This window comes from Eurosta solidaginis, chromosome 1, assembly GCF_040869045.1.
Source record: "Eurosta solidaginis isolate ZX-2024a chromosome 1, ASM4086904v1, whole genome shotgun sequence".
In the NCBI taxonomy this organism is placed as follows: domain Eukaryota; kingdom Metazoa; phylum Arthropoda; class Insecta; order Diptera; family Tephritidae; genus Eurosta; species Eurosta solidaginis.
Window position 1 is genome coordinate 43,309,261 of NC_090319.1, and position 22,782 is coordinate 43,332,042.

General features: G+C 35.0%; 1 protein-coding gene and 1 long non-coding RNA gene across 2 annotated transcripts; both read right to left on the bottom strand.

The window, feature by feature from the left end:
- Nucleotides 1-3,541: 3,541 nt before the first annotated feature.
- Nucleotides 3,542-4,531, bottom strand: LOC137237717 (cytochrome b-c1 complex subunit Rieske, mitochondrial-like). The gene has a single exon (XM_067761815.1). The coding sequence runs from the start codon at nucleotides 4,474-4,476 to the stop codon at nucleotides 3,673-3,675; it is 804 nt and encodes a 267-aa protein (XP_067617916.1). The 5' UTR covers nucleotides 4,477-4,531; the 3' UTR covers nucleotides 3,542-3,672.
- Nucleotides 4,532-12,773: 8,242 nt separating this feature from the next.
- Nucleotides 12,774-21,611, bottom strand: LOC137237755 (uncharacterized). Its single transcript, XR_010949033.1, has 2 exons — nucleotides 21,440-21,611; nucleotides 12,774-13,329 (listed from the first exon to the last, which is right to left on the bottom strand). It is a non-coding gene; the product is annotated as an uncharacterized lncRNA (long non-coding RNA).
- Nucleotides 21,612-22,782: the final 1,171 nt, after the last annotated feature.

Genomic DNA, 22,782 nt, shown 5'->3' on the forward strand with positions numbered 1-22,782 from the left:
ACGGTACTTCGTATTGAGAATAAAGAAATTGGTAATGAGAAAATGTAAACTCATAATGAGAAAATAAAAATATTTAGTTTTTATTTGTACTTGTTTTTACTTAAATGGACCTATATTGAAACGTGTTCACAGCTTAAAAATGTGTGTTGTGGATGGCGAAATCGGTGGTAGTGCTTATAATTTAAAAAATCTTACTTAAGTAAGCGAGCGAATATGGTAGTACCTTGAAAGAGCAGTGCACCAAAAAATGTTTTAACGGTAGCGGAATGTGCGAGAGCAGTACCGCACACACCTACACTTCGCTATAATTTGTCTTTATGCTATATCCCCGAAATATTGCAGCATTGGTTCACCGACTCCAGCTTAATTACAACTTTTTATTCTTAAAATTTTATATTTTTCTCATTATTAAATTATCTTTTCTCATTATCAATTTATATTTCTCATTATCAATTTATGTATTCTCAATATGAAATAACATTTCTCACTATCAATTTATATTTTCTCAATAAGAAGTTACGCTTCTCATTATCAATTTGTATTTACTCGTTATAAAGTTCGATTTCCCATTATCGATTTGCGTTTTCTCAATATAAACTTATATTTCTCAATAAAAAGTTATATATTCTCATTATAAACAGGAAAAGGTGTAGTACTGGAGCATTCCGCATTCATATCGGATAAACCCACACCTCTATTATACCGTAACAATCCCATAAACCATTCTAGAGCGTTTTTTGGGTTACAAAATATTGTGAGACGAGATACATATGTAGGAAGTCTCGCATTCATCATCCTGTTGTTATTGTAGCAGTGCTTCGCCCCATCCAATAGTCCTCTAACAGGAGTCCAAGGAAACTTGCTGTTCAACAGGGGTGGACCATAATGAGAGGGGTGTTAGAGGCGTTATAACCCCCCATTCATCATCCTCATACCATTTGATATCATTTATTTCAACCAGACATAAGCCACAGTTCCCTGGAACTTTGAGGTTTATAGGTACGTTTGGACCATGCAAATCTTGAAATCATACACAGCTGCATTCTTTCCGTTACCTGCTGCCCCTGTGGCTATAGCTCCGATTTCAACGCACATCACATCTTGTATTCCAACTTGCCAACAACCTGAAGAAAAATGCTAGCAGATTCAAAAGACGATACGACTTTCAGCGGGTTATGGGTTCAGAATGTACCCGCGGTAGGTATGCCTGCCGTAAGAGGCGACTAAAATACCAGATTCAAGGGGCTGTGTAGCGCAACCCTTTTAGGTTGGCAGCGCAATATATGGCTTCTCCAAACCCAATTGTCAACCTGGCCTATCCGTGGCGAATCCTGTTTCACTAACAGACGAGGTTCTGGCGACCCCAATCTCCTCATGGAACTTGGGGGTGGGGAGGGAGGTATGGCCTGAAGGTTTAATGTGGCCATATAAATCGTTCCCGAGATGGTCGGGGGTGTTGTGTTACCGGAGCGTACCGGATCTGTATCCGGCAGAGGACCATGACGTCGATAACACTCCCCAAAGCATTCGGGGAGTAACCCTATCGCTACATCAACAACTTTCAGCGGGGGTTAATGATGAGGCCTGTCATAACACAGCGCTCAAAACTGCCAAGGGATATCTTCATATGTTGCCAAAGCCACATACACAGGGAGGAAATATTTTGAATTCTGAAACCTGGGCTTCAGAACAGACAAGTGCTTGATGGGGCCTCGTCTTCCAGGGATATAAGGAGTAATCTCCGCGAATCCGACTCCAGATTTCAGCTGCTTGAACCAAAAAGGCCTCTCTGCCTCATCTACAAAGAGTCGCAATGTGTAGGCAAAGTTTTATTCCGTCGAAACTCGCAGTCGAGGAAGGCAGCCTACACCCGGGAACCTTCGATCTGAATACTACAACAGATATACGTAATGTATGGCCTGCTCTTTCTCTAGCATCTGACCGCATATCACTACTTTCCCACCCTAACGATGAACCATCCGATAAGTTGAAAGTGTTGGTAAACAATCTCTCTGCTGGTGCAGAAGTCCTTGTTTAACCGGATAGAAGTTTTATGGGATCCGAAAATTTTAGCGGAACGCTTTCTGTCGGTTATTTCTAATACATCCATCGGGTGACAAGGTTAAACGATAAACCATAAGAAGGCCACACAAAGGTAAAAGATGCCGATGAAGCTATTAAAAGAAACTCAGATTACGGTTGCAATCTCATCGACATGCGTCGATAAGTTCCTTTTCCAAATCCCGCTCGATGAAGCTCATTACTAGAGTCAAATACCCAATTTTTGCTCGAGACGTTCGGAACTCTTGTTCAACTTCGATCTGAACACTGTGACAGGGTTATCTTTTACTTATCCAGAATATGTACTGCATGCAGCTTTTTAATTGTATTTTGGAACCAACGCCTCTAACAGCAATATTCCCATTATTCAACTTTGTTAAGGGCCAATTAATTGTGACTTATCTATAACCGCATAAAATAGCTGATCGAACAAACCTTTTGGAAATCAATGTAATCGATTTATGGTGCCATACCATAACGCTAAAGCCATAGCCAACCAAGTAGTTTTTGGTTTTTCGCCTTATCCATAACCTAAAAATATTTGAGTTGGTGAATTTATTAACTTTTTGTATATTTTATTTATTGTTTTGGATACGTTTTGACTAAAAGACTTGTTGTTTGTGGAATATGTTTGTAATTTTTTGCGTTTTCCTCTTTTTTATGAAAATGTCAGATGTTTTAGGTTATGGCACCATTAATCGATCACAATGGAGAGCCAATTAATGGTGACATATAACCATAAAACCATAACCAGATAAAACAGCTGATCGAAACTACCTTATGGAAATCAATGTAATCGATTAATGGTGCCATACCATAACGCTAACGCCATAACCATACCATAGCCAAACAATTGGTTTTTGGTTTCTCGCCATATCCATAACCTAAAAATATTTGAGTTGTAGATTTTATTCATTGTTTTGGAAACGTTATGACTAAGAGACTTATTTTTTGTGGAATATGTTTGTAATTTTTGGCGTTTTCTTCATTTTTATGAAATTTTCACGATTTTGAGGTTAAGGCACCATTAATCGATCATATTGGAGATGGTTAAGGATATGGGTATGGTTACGACTATGGCGTAAGGGTTAAGGAAGTTTAATTCGCCCTTTAAACTGGACCTTTCTTTGGAGTACCGTTAGAAGATATTGAGGGAGTGAGAGCACTGTTATATAACAACAGATATTTTGGACATTGACGAGCTTCTTATATCTTCAGTATGCTTGCAACAAAGGCAGAAGTCGTTTGCTGGGAGCATCATGAGTTTATCGCGTATCAGCCTACAGTGAACCTATATTATGATTATACAGATTCATAAGGAGCTTGGTACTGTAGTCATAAGTGCGGAAACAGACTTGCCAGGTAGGTAGCTTGGCCCATAAAACCTGTATCGTTGTCTTCCAGTTGAAACAGGAAACTTTCGATTGTTTGAATAATACAAAAAACTAACTGCTCCTCTTTTTTTATTGCACAAATTGAAGATGCGAGATGTGTGCGCGTACATTCCGATTTCATAAACCTTAAACAAATATCAAGCAAATAAACTCATTGTGAATATTTATATTTTCCCTCTTTCTCTTTATGCTCCTTGCTCTTCCTTTTATGTCGCTATTAGCCAACAAGCAGAGTATCTTCATCAGTAAACTCATAATACGGTACTTGTAAATTAAGCGGAGCTGGCCCTTTACGCACACGGCCAGAAGCATCAAAATGTGAGCCATGACAAGGGCAATAATAGCCACCGAAATCTCCTGCATTTGCAATTGGTACACAACCCAAGTGTGTGCAAACACCAATAACCACAAGCCAATGTGAATCCTTGACACGCTTATCATCGGGTTCTGGATCGCGTAAACTAGATACGTTTACTGAACGTACACCTTCTATTTCAGCCTCGGTACGATGTCGTATGAATAACGGGTTGCCACGCCATTTAAATGTAACCGACTTCCCTTCGGGTATATCTTTCAAGTGGATCTCAATCTTCGCCAAAGCTAATACATCAGCGCTAGCGCTCATTGAGCTTACAAACATATTCACAATCCCTTTGGCTGCATAACAACCGCCCACGGCACCCGCGCCAACCATCATATATGAAAAGGCTTTACGTTCCTCAGCACAGCTATCTCTTGGATCATTGGGATTTTTCATTTCACGACGATAATTCGAAAAATCTGGTACTTTCATGTCATTATGCAACAAACGAAATGGTGGTATGAAATTCGAACCCGAAGACGATGAGCCGTGAACGCTCGATTGATACGGTTTAAGCAAATGTGGTTTAACCTTAATTATCTTTCCCTTTAGCGGTGGAACGTTTTTTTGATGGCGGTCAATGAATTGGTAGATATTTCTTCGATGTAAAAGTATTCGCCATGTGGTTGACCTAAGTCCATAAGCCGAAGTATTAAACATTGCAATAAAAAACGTTGAACAATTTTTTTTTATTAATTTTTAATCATTTGTGGCAATTTTGTCAGACTGAAATGAGCGAATAAAAATTTTCGAAAATTTCCCTCTTATCGGTTGAGTTGAAATTTTTTGCCGAAAAATTTTAAATGTTTGTTTTAATGGTGTGTTCAATTTATACTTATTATTAAGAATGCTTAATGAGCTTAACACCGGCTTATAATAATTGAATATTCAATTATTAGGTTTTTCTAAAAAAAAAAATGAAAAGAAAGAAACATTTACTGGCATATTGCGATGGTACCATTTCGAAAACCGCCACGAATTCATCGTCAGGCAATTTCGTAATGTTATCAAGGGTTTCATCGAGATATAAATTGAACACACCATTAAAACAAACAAACATAATATTGTAACGAATTTAGTGAAATTCCGCCTATTTGCAACCTTCTGCTGACGTTCGAATCGCTAAACTGTTGAATAAATAACTCCAATATTCAATAATGCAAAATGGTCTTTATTAGTCTACTTTGAAAGTACTTCACAATAATACATAACTTCACAACCAATAGTGTGCTTAAATCAAAACTGATTATTGATTACTCAGTTTGGGCTGCTTTTATACTCTCTGCCCAAATGTATAGACGTTTCTTCTTCTAGAATCCTCTACCTGGTCACCAGCCATACGAGCGTGTATTTGTAGTGTGTAACCATATACGTGTGTATATGTGAGTACTACTTCGCTGATGATGACATGCGTTTGTGAGTATCTCTCTGCTGCTTGTATGTATGTGTGTAGATGACGATTGATTTGTTTACGAACATACTGCTTAGTATCGGCTTAGGGATGGTAGTATCGTTTAGTGATATTAATATTCGTCACAATATGTAAAACTGAGCCCGAGGTTACAAAACACGAAAATTATCAGAGTCAGAATGTCTCAATTGTGTTGTTAGTGTAGAAACGAGATAAACTGAATTAATCAAGGAAACAAATACAAGCAGGAAATCCTAGTGGTTAAGGCAACTGTAGTTTCATCGTGTGATTCGGGGTTCGAATCTCGGTAAAACTTTTGATAACATTACGAAATTGCCAGATGATGATTACGTGGCGGTTTTCGAAATGGTACCATCGCACTATGCCAGTAAATGTTTCTTTCTTTATTTTAATTTTCTCTTAGAAAAACATAATAACTGAATATTCAATTATTATAAGCCGGTGTTAAGCTCATGAATTCTTAATAATAAGAAAAATTTTAAATGATAGCAGTAGCGTATTTCTTTAAATGTTTTATCCGTTATCCTCTTTTTCTCGTACCATATAAGTTTAACATATTTTCAAGTTGATCGACCTTGGATCCACTTACCCCTTTCGGATTGTTGATGAAGAGGTCAATAAGCATCTGTTAACATATCTCCCGACATTTTTGGACATGTATTAGTAGTCGACCTTTGTTCTAAGTTATTACCAAACTTTATTTCATAAGAAGGCCAAGTTATTAATGTACTTACGTATCAAATTTCCAGCAAAAAGGATAGTTAGTTTAGGAAGCAGGAAAAAATGTTTCTTAAAAATATTTTTATTAGCATTTAATTTTTTCACTAGCCAAAATTTTGACGCTCAGTAATTAATTGACATTTTATTTTTGTTAAACTTCGCAAATTTGACCAGAAATTCGCCTCTTGTAAAATACATTGACTAAAAGTTTAAATTTGCTTGGACCTCGATCTATTTATATGACGCACGTACCAAATGTTATTGGTATAGGTCGAATAGTCTTAGGTATGTATAACGGTTTAAAATAATACTGTTTCTTGGGTGGGGAAAACAACCAGAAGAAATAACGAAAAAATATTCCGGATTTAATGCTGAAAAAATCCCGAAAACATATGCGAAATAGTTCCATAATGATCCCTAAAAAGTCGAAGAATGATAAAAAACCAAAATACTGCTTCAAATAATCTCGAAATGGTCGAAAAATAATCACTGGAACGATTCCGAATTCCTAAGCTGTGCCTACATAGATTCAAATTATTCCAAAATAGTCCCTCAATAATTACAAGATCAACATTATAATAGTTCAGAAAAATGTTCCCGAAGTACTTCTTAATAATTCTTAAATAGTTCGTAAATGATATAAAAATAATCCTCAAACAGTTCCGATAATTTCCCGAAATTATCCCAGATGGTTCCGTTTCATTCCGTTTAATATTTTGATATACCTTTGAAATACTCCGTACACGATCGCGAAAACAATCCCGAAATTATTCAAAGCTGGCCCGTAAATAGACCCTAAGCCCCGAATATAATGCTGAAATGATCCCGAGATAATCTCCAAGCGATGGTCACGAAATAATATCGAACCGATCTTAAATTATCCCAACAAACGAGCCGTAAGTTCTGTGCCGTCTACTGGTATTCGTACGTCACTGCTGACGGAAATAAATTCAAGAACAACAACTTCGTTTCTGTAATTCTATACGACAGCATGACACTCTTAATACACGTCCAAAAATATCGAGAGCGGTGTAAAAAGACGCGTTTTGGTGCCAAAATCGCGACATTTTTAGTCGTTAAAAAGATATTAACGAAACCCCGGAAAATTACCCGGGTCCTAAGGGTGTGATCCATAGTATTTTTGCGCAGAACACCTTTTTGCGTTGGCGGCCTTCGGCCGCGTTTATAAAAAGGCTGGTCCAATAATGGAGTGAGATCAAAATTAAATCCGTGCAAAATCCCTTTGTCGAATAAATAACTCCAATATTCTGTATTGAAAAATGGTCTTTATTAGCCTAATTTGGGAGTAGTACAATTATACTGCACTTCGCAACTAATAGCGTGTTTAAATCAAACTGATTAGTTATTACTCAGCTTGCGCTGCTTTTATGCTCCAAAAATATCGGGAGCGGTGTAAAAAGACGCGTTTTGGTGCCAAAGTCGCAACATTTTTAGTCGTTAAAAAGATATTAACGAAAACCCGGAAAATTACCCCGGGTCCTGAGGGTGTGATCCATAGTATTTTTGTGCAGAACACCTTTTTGCGTCGGCGGCCTTCGGCCGCGTTTATAAAAAGGCTGGTCCAATAATGGGGTGAGATCAAAATTAAATCCGTGCAAAATCACTTTGTCGAATAAATAACTCCAATATTCTGTATTGCAAAATGGTCTTTATTAGACTAATTTGGAAGTAGTACAATTATACTGCACTTCGCAACTAATAGCGCGTTTAAATCAAACTGATTAGTTATTACTCAGCTTGCGCTGCTTTTATACTCTCGGTTTCCTCGTTCACCCATTTCACCTAAGGTCTAGTAATTTCGCGAACCGTTGTAACTGATGTGTGAGAAACTATTTCAGCTGATGACTACATGTGTGTGTGTGTGTGATATCTCTATGTCGTCTTCTATGTATGTGTATAAATGATGATTGCTGTGTTCATGTACACAAGTGTAGCTTGCTTTAATGTTTTTGTTGTTGTATCTTTATTTACTAACAGCTTAGTGATGCTAAAATTCGCCACAATATATTGATGAGGTATGAGCTTTTGATTACGAGGATGGTTCTAAGACAACGTTTATCATGCACTAATATACAATAAATCCACAAAAGTAATTATAATAGGCACTCAAAATTTGTCCTACCCGTAGACCTGGTTTACATATAAGATCATCTTCCTTTTCGTACTTAACTGCTTATCGGTAATTAAATAACTAGATTTTCTATATAAATGTTTCCCTGCGAAAATCGATAATTATGAAAAAAATTTTAGGATGTCATCTCTATATGTAAGAACGAAATAAAAGAGAAAAGTGAAAATTTGGCAGTTAATAATCTAGTTCTTAGGGATGAAGCATATGTGAACGTATAGATTAACTTTTGAAGGTTTATTGTAAATTCGGTTCACGTTTCCCTTTCATTTCGAGCTTCCATCTAGAGATCAAACCCATGGGAAATCTAGTTATTTTATTACCGATTATATCGCACACATATGTAGATCAAAACACTGACTAAGATCACGTCCATCCTCAATAGATAATCTACGCGTTTACATAATATGTATTTCGATCCATCCCTAGAAACATGTTTCTGATTTCGTGCTTCCAATTAAAGATGATCAATGAAAAAAATCATTAATAAAATTTGTTCATAAGTACCAATTATCGAAGGAAAAAATATATTTGGAAAATCTCGTTATTTAATTAACGATTAGGAGGTAAGTACGAAAATGAAGATAATCTAGTTATATGTAAACTCGGTCTTAAATACGAAAGTGAAGATAATCTTGTTAGAATCTTTTCGTACTTATGTAGGTCCTTTACATTTTTCCTTCCCATATAAATTCTCCCATTCGATAATTGGTAGTTATGAAGAAATCCTACAGGTACAGATTTTTTTCCTAGAACTCGAAGCATTATGAATGTGAGGGAGAGGGAGATTTGTCTGCCATTTCATAGGAGTTTTTTCACTTGTTAAATTAAAGGGAATGCATCAAAATAGTTAAAGGAAATTGGTTCTTTTAAGAAAGAACACTTATTTGTACAAATTTATGCTAAAATATGTATTTACATTCTACCAAAATATTCTCACTGTTAATACAATAACAACAACAACCACAATATTCTTTATTTTAAGTCGAAAAGTATATCATAAGCAACGGAAGAGCTCTTCGTATATTTGATGCAGCCATCCAGAAATTGCGCAAGGATTTTTTAAGAAGGCTTTAATAGAGTTTGGCATATGGCGAACTCAAATTGCTTTGCAGAATGAATGCGTGCAACTCCGGCGGGTTTGTGTTATCCTGCCGTCTTCTTCTTCTTATGCTCCTCTGTTGATGTTGCTGTGGCACCAATTCATTACTTATTCCAGTGAATACCACATGAAATGCAATACTGTGCATTGTTTATACCTTATTTCTTAATTTCAAACAAATTCGCAACAATAAACTTTTCAATTTTTTAAACAAAATAAGAAATGCGCAACGAAATTTCAAGTGACAAAACAGCTGACTTCGAAAATTCGAAATTCCTATTCCCCAATTATTCTTCTCCCTAGGAGAAAAGAATTGGAGGAATTTTTCCGCGGGAATAAAAAATTCGCGAGAACAAAATTCCGCGAGAATATTTAGAATTGGTCTGATAGACTTCCATATATCAAAATCATCAGTGTCGAAAAAAAATTTGATTGAGCCATGTCCGTCCGTCTGTCTGTTAACACGATAACTTGAGTAAATATTGAGATATCTTCGCCAAATTTGGTACACGAGCTTATCTGGACCCAGAATATATTGGTATTGAAAATGAGCTAAATCGGATGGTAACCACGCCCACTTTTTATATATATAACATCTTGGAAAACACAAAAAACCTGATTATTTAGTAAAATAATCCACCTAGAACGTTGAAATTTGACGTGTGGACTGATATTGCGACTCTTGACAAAAAATTGAAAAAAAACGGGCGTGGCACCGCCCACTTCTGATAAAATCAATTTTACAAATATTATTAATCATAAATCAAAAATCGTTAAACCTATCGTAACAAAATTTGGCAGAGAGGTTGCCTTTACTATAGCAAACGCTTTGAAGAAAAATTAACGAAATCGGTTAAGGATCACACCCACTTTTATATAAAATATTTTTAAAAGGGTCGTGGACGAATAAAATAAGCTATATCTTTGCAAAAAAGAGCTATATATCAATGGTATTTCATTTCCCAAGGGGATTTATAACAATAAATAGGAAAAACTTTAAATTAAAAAAATGGGCGTGGCATCGCCCCTTTTATGACTAAGCAATTTTCTGTTTCGGGAGCCATAACTCGAAGAAAAATTAATGGACCGTAATAAAATTGGATACACAAATTTTCCCTATAGTAGAAAATATTTCTAGTAAAAATGGACGGGATCGGTTAAAGACAACGGCACCTTAGATGTAAAGCTGGAGACATTGGTGCTTTATCGGTAACCGTATCGGTAACCTTTTAACAGCTGATTCGACCAACCTTATGAGAATCAATGCAATCGATTATTGGTGCCGCTAAGGTCGTAACCGTATCGTAGCCAACCAATTGGGTTTTGGTTTACCGTCGTAACGATAAACAGCTGATTACGTTAGGGATACGGATACAGCGATACGACATACGGCACCAATGACTCCGGCTTAAAACAAGTTTAAAAGGGTCGTAGACTAGAATAATAATCTATAACTTAGCAAAAAATATTTTTGAATCAATGATATTTCTCTTATCAAGTTTTATTGTGAGAGGAAATGGGGAGACTTTTTTTAAACGGGCGGTGCCACGTGTTATGTAGAAAAGTAATTTGTCTGAAATGAAATGTGCGATTGAAGGTCACGCTGAATATATAATGTTCGGTTACACCCGAACTGAGACACCTTTACTTGTTTTTTTTTTTTTTTTTTTTTTGGGGTTTGATTTCTGTGGTAGGGATTCTGAGATCCGCATAAACCAGGTTATATTCCGACAGTATTAAAGTAAATCTCCTAGCACGTATGTGCTTGTTGTTCTTCCAGTATGTGTTGTTAAATTTATCGCCACTATTACACAAAGGTAAAACCAAAGAGGATAAATATAAGAACAGACGCCACTCGTTACTTTGCATAATGTTATTCGTTAGGGTACTCGCAGGAATTTTTTTTTGGGCGAGATATGCATAAATGTCTTTATACCTTTTCGGGGGATATTTGTGTTTATTTTTCCTACTGTATTTAACTAATTAATTATGTAATTCTCTTTCCAAAAATCACATTTGCATAAGGTGCCTACACGACATGGATAAATGCGAGAAGATTGAAAATGTCCCTCATGGAAAACATTAGGCATCAATTTTTTTTAATTTACAGCGAGTTACTCGCCACTCGTAGCAGACTGGTTATATTTATATCTTCTTTGGTAGAGCTACATAAAATAGGTTTGTCACATCTGTGAAAGATGCAAATACATTAATTTTCACATCCCTAGGAACTAGACTATTTTCAGTCAAATTTTCACATTTCTAAAAAAAGTCTGCATCCCTAAAATTTGATCATAATTACCGATTATCGAAGCGAAAATTTATGTGGGAAATCTAGTTATATAATTAACGATTAGGAGTTAAGTACGAAAATGAAGATAGTCTAGTTATATTTAAGTATTTGGTCTAATTCAATAAGCACAGCAAAAATTAAAGGGCCAGTTAATGGTGACTTATAACCATAAAACCATAACCAGATAAAACAGCTGATCGAACCTACCTTATGAAATTAATGTAATCGATTAATGGTGCCATACCATAACGCTAACTACATAACCATACCATAGCCAACCAATTGGTTTTTGGTTTCTCGCCATATCCATAACCTCAAAATATTTGAGTTGGTGAATTTAATAACTTTTTGTAGATTTTATTCATTGTTGTGGATACGTTATGACTAAGGGACTTATTTTTTGTGGAATATGTTTGTAATTTTTTGCGTTTTCATTTTTATGAAATTTTCACGATTTTTAGGTTAAGGTACCATTAATCGATCACATTGGAGATGGGTATGGATATGGGTATGATTACGACTATGGCGTTAGAGTTAAGGAAGTTTAATTAGCCCTTAAACAGCTTTTACGTTTACATCTATAATTTTTTATCCCCTCATGTAGCAAATGCTCTCTTAAGCGGGAGTCATTGGTGCCGTATGTCGTATCGCTGTAGTCGTATCCCTAACGTAATCAGCTGTTTATCGTTACGACGGTAAACCAAAAACCAATTGGTTGGCTACGATACGATTACGACCTTAGCTGCACCAATAATCGATTGCATTGATTCTCATAAAGTTGGTCGAATCAGCTGTTATAAGGTTACCGATACGGTTACCGATAAAGCACCAATGTCTGCAGCTTTATCTGTCAAACTAAAAACATTTGTAAAACAAGTGATATCTTATCCGTCAACTGCCTGACAGGATGTTCAATATGGCGGCGCTAGGGCCGGTTATCTTCAGCGGGTGATAGAAAGAGATACAGAACGAGACAGCGATAGTCAATTAAAAATCAGGTGATCCATTCTATTTGTAATTTTGACGCCTATGCAGAAGTTATCACACTTGTATTATCCACAATGAACATTAGTAAAAATTTTATCGACTTTTAAGCTATCTCATTGTAGGAGGAAACGTTATCAGTGCCTAGTTTTTTCGAAATTTACTATATAGTACTAAAATTAGTCATTATAATACATATACCGAGATTATTTATATTAATTTTTCTCCTTTTTGAAATCGTTGTAATCTTACCTACAATTTTCGAAAGAAAATAACATTTTACATAATAAATTAAATGCGGATTTATTTATAAATTTTTGTTACCAGGCGACTTTGAAGTTGAATTTGGACAACTGGAGTTGGCATTTTTTTCATTGCTTTTATCTCCATACAATAAATCAAAAAGCAAATTTTGCGATTTCATTCTAAATATAAGTTTATTCTTTTGAGAAAGCTGTTTTACGTGCGGGAGTAAAGAATTGAAAAAACCGATATCCTCATCGTTTTCATCGTAGCTTTCCTCTATATTTTGTTTTTTTGTCTTGTGGGTCTCATATTCGACATGTTCGAGTTCTGATGGTACTGAGTCAGGCATGCTTATAAATTCATCTGCCATTGGATCACGCGCTACTATATGCTCTATCTTAATAGCAGTTGCACCAGTTGCATACAGCTGTGAAGCGGCATTATCCTCATCTGATATGAATTCGTTGTTATCCATATTGTTTGATTCAATATGATGAATAAGAAAACTCATACTCTAAAAGTGATTTTAATTTCGTCGGCCAATGTACCTTGCGGCATGCTTTTTCATAGTTTACTTACTTCTGAAACTAGAGTAATAAAAAAGAGTTTGTAAGTTAAATACAGTTTAAATAATTTAATCGGCCGAAATCGGTCGGTTATGAAATTTTCAAGTAAAGGCAAATATAACCTAGGGATCGTCAAAAACTTTTTTCATTTTCAATTTTTTTCTTTCCACATTTTTTTGTTTGTTGACAGTCGCTTATTTGCTATTCAATATTGAAAAACTAAGCTACGGTTTTTGACTTTGCGTATTTGCAATTCATAGCCATGTATTTTGTTAGTGTATTGTAAAAAATATGCTACACCATTTTACAATGCAGGCTAGATCATTTGCACAAAACCATGAACAATTTTTATTCAAAATATTCCATTTTTCGTGAAATATAAGCAATTTATTGAAAGAAGCGCCCAAGGCGAAAGTTCGTGCCATTTTTTATTCCAAATTTTTAAATTTTCATTAATTTATACAATTATGTATACTTAAAGAAATGAAAATAGTTGTTTGTGCCTGGCCATCTTTTTTGAACATTTTGATAAAAAAAAAAAATTCAAATATCATATGCCGATGATTAAAAACGTTCAAATTTAAAAGTATTTTCGATTCGAAAATTAATATATCGTCGAGAGAAAAATGTACCTCAAACATATATGTAATACTCTCCCTATATTGCTAATAGGAAATGCTCGCAATGTGTTTTGAATTCGAAATCAAACCACGACAGCCTATAACATTTTTGTGTTTGCAGCAGCATAAGTGTGACAAGAAAAATATATAAATTTAGGTACATTCGATTATTGAATACAAAAACAAAAACGTTTAAACAGCAATATATCGGCACTCTGATTTTTGGGAATGTACCTAGCCTTTTGTAGCAATATAGGAGTCATTGTGAATTCATACAAGTGAAGAATCTTTCTATTCCTCCATTGCCATACCCATTGTAAATTTTACCAAGTAGCGCAACTAACAGCTGATCGGCGAAAATTCGCACATTCACACGCACAGTTCTCGACTCAGTTTCAAAACAAAACTTTAGATTATTTAATTCAAATTTTAAAGTGAGATAATCCTTACAAATTTATGTATACAGAATATATATGGCGTTTTTGTTGTTATTAAAACAATAGTTTTATTTATATTAAGCTTTTATCATTTTTTTTTTTTAACTTTGAAAAATCTCCGAACACCATTCCTTCATTATATGACATTCGACTGCCTAGTCCACTGCCTTCCACTCTATTCGCAACATAACCTCTACTTAAGCTGCCAAACTATATAGTAAACAATGGCCATACCTACCTGTCAAATAATTGCTGACAGGGAGAACGGCTGTCGCGAATGGCCAGAGAATGGAAGAAAGGTTTGTTTTTTGCTCGCGATTACCTGTCATGGTTCAATTATATGGTTGGCTCATCTCAGCAGCTGATTTTATTTATTTCATTGCATGGCCGAAGGGATTGTCAAAAGGAGATGGCAAACTCAAAATGAAACCAACACATTGGCAACATTTTACTTACACATACACAAACTGCTAAGTTTTATGTTTCCATTCCAGCTTTTCTTTAAAATGTGTATACAGAAAATCAGTCTACATATTAATATTCATTTCTAAAATCCAGTTAATAGATTAATGCCCCTATTACCGTTTACAACTCAACTTAGTTGGGTTGTAATTAAAACAACTCAACTTTAAGACAACTCAACTCCTGTTTGGTATTACGAATTACAACTTATTTCAGTTGAAATTGAATTGAGTTGCCAACTTCAGAAAGTGATGATTTGACAGATAAATAAACAGCTGATCAATTTGTGGCAGAAATTTAAGCATTTTCAAATGTGATTTTTTTATTAATATTATATGAAATCTATTTTATAATGACAAAAATGTTGGTGATTGACATTTCGCGAATACGGAAAACATTCGCGTGATTATTCCAATCCCTTGGAACTACCAAGCACCAAGTAAGAAAATGTTTAAGTGACAAACAAATAATGAGTTTCATATGAAGTTATTTTGCAGATTTGAAAGGAAGCATTTTACTCAGTACTAAACAAAATTAAGGACCATTTCCGCATACGCGTTCGTATTTTAAAATTATGCGCCATACTCCGATTCCTTGCTGACGGCAGCTATCAAATATGATGTGGAAATGATTTTGGTGTTGGACTGGTTTTAGATATTATTGAAGAGACTATTTGTGTGAAGTAGATTAAAACCCAAACAGAAAAAACTGTATTTTACTCAAATAGGATTCCCAGGAGTAGTGATAAGTATATAATTATTTCACCTATTTTGGCTGCATCCGAACTGCGGCCAGCCTCGTCCAACTAAAGTCAAAAAGTTATTCAATGTAATTCGTTTAAACGTTGTTTTTTCTAGAAATGTGTACAAAATTGTTGATTATTGTTTGATTAAAAAAGGTTTAACTACCGGCTTTAAATGTTTTGCTTTTTTTTGGTAACGTTTTATAAGCCCGTGCACCATCTAACTCTTATCAAAGGTGGTATCAGAAGACGGGTTTCCATCTCCGTTTTTGAGATTCGAGAGCGGAAATTAAAAATTTTATTTCTTTTGAAAGATATTTACAAAGAACCACAAAATGGCCCGAGAGGGTACGAAATATGAGGCCCGTTCCACAGTTTTTTTTGCATAGAACATCTTTATGCGTTGGCGGCCTTTAGCCGCGATTCGTAAAAATAACTATGGTTGGGTCCAACACCTTTCTGCATAGCTGTGTACAAAAAATCTGGCAAAATACAACAACCACATGAAATTAGATTTTATTAGAAATAAAATTTTTAATTTTTGTGGTAATTCTTTACGACAGCATGACACTGCTAATACGTGTCCAAAAATATCGAGAGGTATTAAACGATGCGTCTTGGCATCAGTATTAATAATCCGAAGGCGGAAAATAAAAATTTTAACTCCTTCAAAAGATATTAAACAAAAACCGAAAAAAGACAACAACATTACAACAACCACATGAAAATCGCCAACTTCAACTACAAATATCTCCGGACAAGAGATAAAATGTTTCTTTTCCGCCTTTGGATTATTGTTCTCGAGATTAATACGCGTCTCGATATTTTTGCACGCGTATTAGCAGTGCCATGCTGTCGCAAAGAATTACAATTTTTGTTTTCGGATTCTTAAATCGGAGGTCGAAACGTGTCTTTTGATATCAACTTTGAACATCTTTGTTAAAAATTAGGCGGTGAACCGTCTTCTAAAACGTAACATTTTTTCAAAACAACTGCAAAATTGCATGAGACAACTGCTAGTAAGCAGTTGTAAGATTTTGACGTCTTTGACAACTACACCAACACAAGGTTGTAAACGGCAATGCCACAAAAAGTTGTAAGACTAGACAACTCAACCGAAATTTTTTTTGACAGGTTGAGTTGTAATCTGTAATACCAAATTGCGAAATTTCAACTCAACCAGAGTTGAGTTGTAAACGGTAATAGGGGCATAAATTTGAGCAGCCCGTTAAGCAAGCATTTAAAAAAATGCAAATAATGCAATATACCAGTCGTCTACGAAAATGTTTGAAAAACACTATTGAACAAATGATTTTAGTAATCGAACAGCGATTGAACAGGTGATCGAGGCTGTTTACTATTATGAACGTTTGTATCAGACATTCGCCACTTGTATGAATTCACAATGATAGGAGTATTACATATCTGACCTCAATTGTGATTATTCTTGAATAATCAATTATGATTCATATTATTAAACATTTTTGATTCGTCTTTTTATGTTATTTGATATCATTATTACTTTTCATATCATTCTTTAATTATGACTTGATGGTTTTGACGATCGAAATTGATGGGAGATGTTGAAGCCGTGTTTCACTTACCTGCGTTTCAAACATCTCACATCTTACAAGGTTTTCATCCAGTGTGTCTTTGCTGGGAAGCCGCATGTGGATGAATAGCGGCGTAAGTTTGGTTAGGAGCAGCATTAACACTATTTCTCGTCTTGAATATCTTTTGTATATTTATAAATTTCTCAATTTTATGATTGAAAAAATATTTTATTTCAATAAGAAATATAATTTTAACAAGTAAAAAAATTCATTATTTAGTCAACAAAGGTTATCAGAAAATATTAAGAAGGTTGATTGAGATGTGATTACCAATTTTTGAGCACTTAATGTAAAAAAAAAATGATTAAAAAAATTTTAAAATTATTTCCAATTGTTAATCATCAAAAGTAATCGAATTTGAATAATCTTTTTGTTCGTTTTTATGAAATGTTGAAACTAAATCATCAACGTTCTTCAAAAATGATTCCAGTGATTGAAAAGCAATTTTAATTTTTTGATCATCAAAAAATTATTATTAATTATTTCGTTTGTGAAATTGTTTTTAGTCATAAAAAGTAATCGAATTGTATTGATATGGACAAAAATTCCAAATTCAATCATCCACATATGACATTTTTCAAAATTTTTATTGCGGTATATACTGACCAGACAAAGCTCTATATTGAAATGAACAAATATGGCCAAGTCATGTTTGTATGAGAGAAACCGAAATTGAATTTGCTGCGGGAAAACCTAACTCCATTTCCATTTTTTGTTCTGCGTGACATTTAGATTTGACGTTTGCATACATGTTTTACACTACCGCAACGCATACTTATTTCGGTTGGGCCAAAAAACGCCGGTTGTTTGTGTGCGCTAAAAAAAACGCAGTATGCTTTTATTAGGTTGGCATGTAATTTGCGATTTTTTAGAGCTGAACGGTTAAAAAAATTGAGTGTGTTTAAAGAAAAATAAATGATAATTTTGCCATCGAATAAAGCAAAAAAGGTTATGCCCAATCCGCTAGCTTTCAATTAATAATACCAGGCCAGATCAATTTTCTTTCAAAACCAACGAAGTCCATACGGTTTATTTCTAACGCATAAAAGTTCAACGTTAAAGCTGCTTTATTTCAAACACGGCTTAATTTTTCATTGTTTTTTCTTAGCTAAATGGTTTTTAATATTTATCAAGTAAACATTTATACTTTTTTGCAATAGCTACTTAAATTATAATACGCAGAAAGAACCGCAGTTTTCCAAAATTGGCTTATGGTGGACTTAGGCAGGTTTGATATGTTTCGACTCATATATGTGTATACGTTAAAGAAGGGTTTCCACATTAAGTGAAATTTGCTATAGTCTGCCTGATTTGGAAACTTGAACAACATATAACTATAAATTTGCTCACTTTAAAATTTATATATTTGTGTTCAGGGGAGCCCCTTCATTCATTTCATATCAAGTTCGACCCCATACTCCGGGGGTGCCAAACTAACTCACATTTGAGTCAAAGTGCCGGTAAGAGTTTATCATTGTAAACTTTACCAAGTAACGCAACTAACAGCTGATCGCTCAAAATTAGCACACACACACAAACATGACTAATGGCCATATTACAGAAACCTTTAGGGAAATTCAAGTTAATTTTTAAACAGACATAAAATGTTATAATTTGGAATATATAGCATCTAGGACACCTTAATTGCAGTAATTGAAAGAAAATTTTTGCTTATACTCAAGTATTTCAAATTTTTTTCTAAATTTATCTTTAATATTGATACAATGATTGAAGGTATATTGATCCAATGCAACTCTGCTCTTCCTACTGTTCTTCATTCCACTCCATTCGAGTGTCCTTTTTCACTGAATTCGAGTGCCTTCCACTCTATTCGCAACATAACCTCAATTTAAGCTGCCAAACTATATAGTAAACAATGGAGTTTATCAGCCAATGATCGCTGGAAAATTTTGAAGTTCGTCTGCGAAGTGTTGCATTCTGTGAATTAATTTATTATTACTTACGTTCCAATGACGTGTGAACCAGATACGGATAGAAATTTAACATGCAAAAGCAATAAGAACGTTGCGATATTTATCTGGTTCAATTTCTGATCCGTACAGCAGCACCATGGCGGAACGGTACAAGCATTGTAAATTTTACCAAGTAGCGCAGCTAACAGCTGATCGGTGAAAATTCGAACATTCACACGCACAGTTCTCGACTCAGTTTCAAAAAAAAATTTTAGATTATTTAACTCAAATTTTAAAGTGAGATAATCCTTACGAATTTATGTATATAGAATATATAAGGCGTTTTTGTTGTTATTAAAACAATAGTTTTATTTATATTAAAGCTTTTATCATTTTTGTTTAAAACATTGAAAAAACTTCGAACACCATTCCTTCATTATATGACATTCGACTGCCTAGTCCACTGCCTTCCACTCTATTCGCAACATAACCTCTGTTTAAGCTGCCAAACTATATAGTAAACAATGGGTACAAGGGACAGCTGATTATAAACTTTTTTATTTGATTTGATACATCAACTTCCGGCGCAGTACGATGTTGACATTTGTCCCATAGTACAGGTTTACAAGTATGATATTGATGAGAAGAAAACAATTCCTTTCTCTTTCTAACACACTGCCGTTTGACACTTCGGTCAGTGTCAAACTGGTGTGGAACTCAGTGGAACCTGCGTGAAACATGCGTTTGACACTGAACGAAGTGTCAAAATTACCGGGGTTGCTGTCGTGGAAAGCGACGCAGGGAAACAACAAAAGGAGCGGAATATAAGATATGTATTGTCGTGAAGGTAAAATTTTTTTACGAATTTAGTGTGAAAATGTATTGCACCTATATGCGTCCTACAGAAAATTATACAAAAGTCTTGAATTGGGGTATCTAAGGACGCGTAGTTATTCCAGCATTAAGAATACAAACACGAGTGCTAAGTTTTTCTACCCGTTCAAAAGTTCTCCGCGAAAAACAGTTTGAAACCGAGGTCGACTGCAATAACCCGTCCAAAAATGTGGAAAGAGAAATAAAAAGACGCGTTTTGTCCTGTTATCAATAGTTCAAAGGCGAAAAAGTATTCGAATTATTGGAAGCGAGGCAAAAACGCGTCTATTAATACCTCCCTCGACGGTTTTGGTCGTGTTTTAGCAATCGTCCCCGGTAATAAAGTATCACAATTTGTTAATTAAAATTGTCCAAAACATATGGATTTTAAAGAGAGATGTAATTAAGTGCTCAGTTGAAAGTAAATAAGGATATTTCTTTGTAATTTTGCATTAAAAATTTTACACAGTTTTCGTTAGCAGCTATTACACTTTTCTTGGACCTAAGAAGTACAACAGTGCCAAATAGCATCCACACAAAAAACGAACAAGAACAAGCATTTTATCAGGTGAGCGTGCTGCTACATATCCTACTTGTAGACCTGTACTATGATTTGTCCATCGAATTTACAAAAACAAACTACATGGAATTTTTATTTATGTTTGTAGGTATGTCACCATGCTTCCACATTGTATCGTTCCGCCATGAGCAGCACGAATCACACACACAAGATTGCGCATTGCGCATGTAAACAAAAGATCAGCTGTTTTTTATGGGCACGATTCTTCAGGGGTTCATCCATGGCGGAACGATACAAGGTGCCAGCATGGGACAGCTGATTATAAACTTTTTTTATTTGATTTGATACATAAACTTCCGGCGCAGTACGGTTTTGACATTTGTCCATCGAATTAACAAAAACATATGTTTGCAGGTATGTCACCATGCTGCCACCATGTATCGTTCCGCCATTGGTTCATCCAAAAATTTATAACTAGAAATATCGATTTTTCACTAGTCAAAATCAGCTTTGCAATCCCTAACAAAATGGCACAATTAACCAAGATAACAGGATGCACATCACTTTGTGTCCTAACAAACTAAGCATGTATTTATGTATATGATGTGTGTTTTAAGAAACATGTGCGGGATCTGCTTTGATAACCAAATGTAATTGCAACTCCGCACTCACCTGGCAAGCGAACCGCTGTTACAATTTTGCGTCAAACGTTGCTTACAAAATGTTATTGTTATGATGCCTGTGTTCAGTCCCAAACATTACTTCCATTGTAAACTTTACCAACAATTAACAATGATTACTTCTCTTATATTTGCAGTCTTTTCACTGCCACTATTCACTAGCAATTATACACGAAACGTAGCTGCATGTCTGACAATATTAAACTTAGGGAACCTAGGACAGAACATTGGATAGTCGCCAAAGTGACATAACTATTATTTATGAACTAACCTTTGCTTGTTTTGGATATGCCTTTATGGTAAGGAAGAGCAAAACGCAATTGACCTTCGTTATAACGTGAACTACCTACAAACTGACGACTATAGTAAACAATGCTGACGACAAACAAAACTTCACAAACTGAGGAAAGTGAGTTTTCCTTCAGCTGTATGCGGCTTGTGATGGTGATTTAAAATTTGCGTTCAAAGTAATCGAGTATCGATAGTATGGCCGATAATTTGTTGTTGAGACCCATGACGGAATTATAGAAGGTGGCGCATTGCGCAGGTAAACATTATTTTATGGGCAATTTTTACGTTTTTCCTTTAGCTCTTGTTTTTTCCTCTCTTTCATTCGCTGAAGCAGTCAAGTTTGTCGTAGATGCGCAGAACGAAGCAATTTTGAATTCGTGAATGCACAATCTTCTGCGTGTGATTTGTGGTCGAGACCTAGTCAAATCAAACAACCCTGCAAAAATTGTTGGATTACGTGTTCCATTTTCTTCATATTGGAGTACTCTAAGACGGCCCATTCATGACACAAAAGCCATGCGCTAATATAAAACGACGGAATTTGTACAAATGAAAATTTTGACATACACGGCTCAAAAACACTGCGCAATATTAATTTTTAAAGTAGCGCCACAAATGAAACATGTGTTTTAATTGTATAAAAAAGGCACTAATTGTATAAAAATCACTATTTATTTTCCACAGTGCTGGTAATTCACAGTATAAGTCGAAAAACTTGCACCAGAAGCGTTTATTTTCCATTGTATTTATAAAATATATATTTTAATTGCAAGACCAACTCAACTCATTGCAGCACTGCGCAATATTCATTTTTCAACTAACGCAACAAATGAAACATCACTAAATTGTTGATTAAATAACTCCAATATTGAATAATGGAAAAATGGCCTTTATTAAAGTACTTCACAATAGCACTTATACTTTGCAATTAGCTGGCTTAATAACCAAACTGATAGCTTAAATGAAACTGACTTTCAAAATAATACTGCTATTGCTCGCTAGATATCGTCTTAATTGAAACTTATCATAGCGCCTCTACCGCTGGTGCTTTTATACTCTTTGATTTCCTCGTGGCATCTTCTAGGCGCTTCCAGAATTTACTTAGTTGCCGCCATATAATTATAACTACAGATTCACGTATATAGCTTCTCATATGCGTGTATTTGTGAGCGACACTTCAACAATTACAATTCCATACTTTTGGGAGCATCTCTTCTGTGCTGCGTGTACGTACATATGTGTAGACATAATGTTTTATTCGTTTATGTAGATACAAGTGACTGTCTGCTTTATTGTTGTTGTGACTTCATTTACTTAGAATCA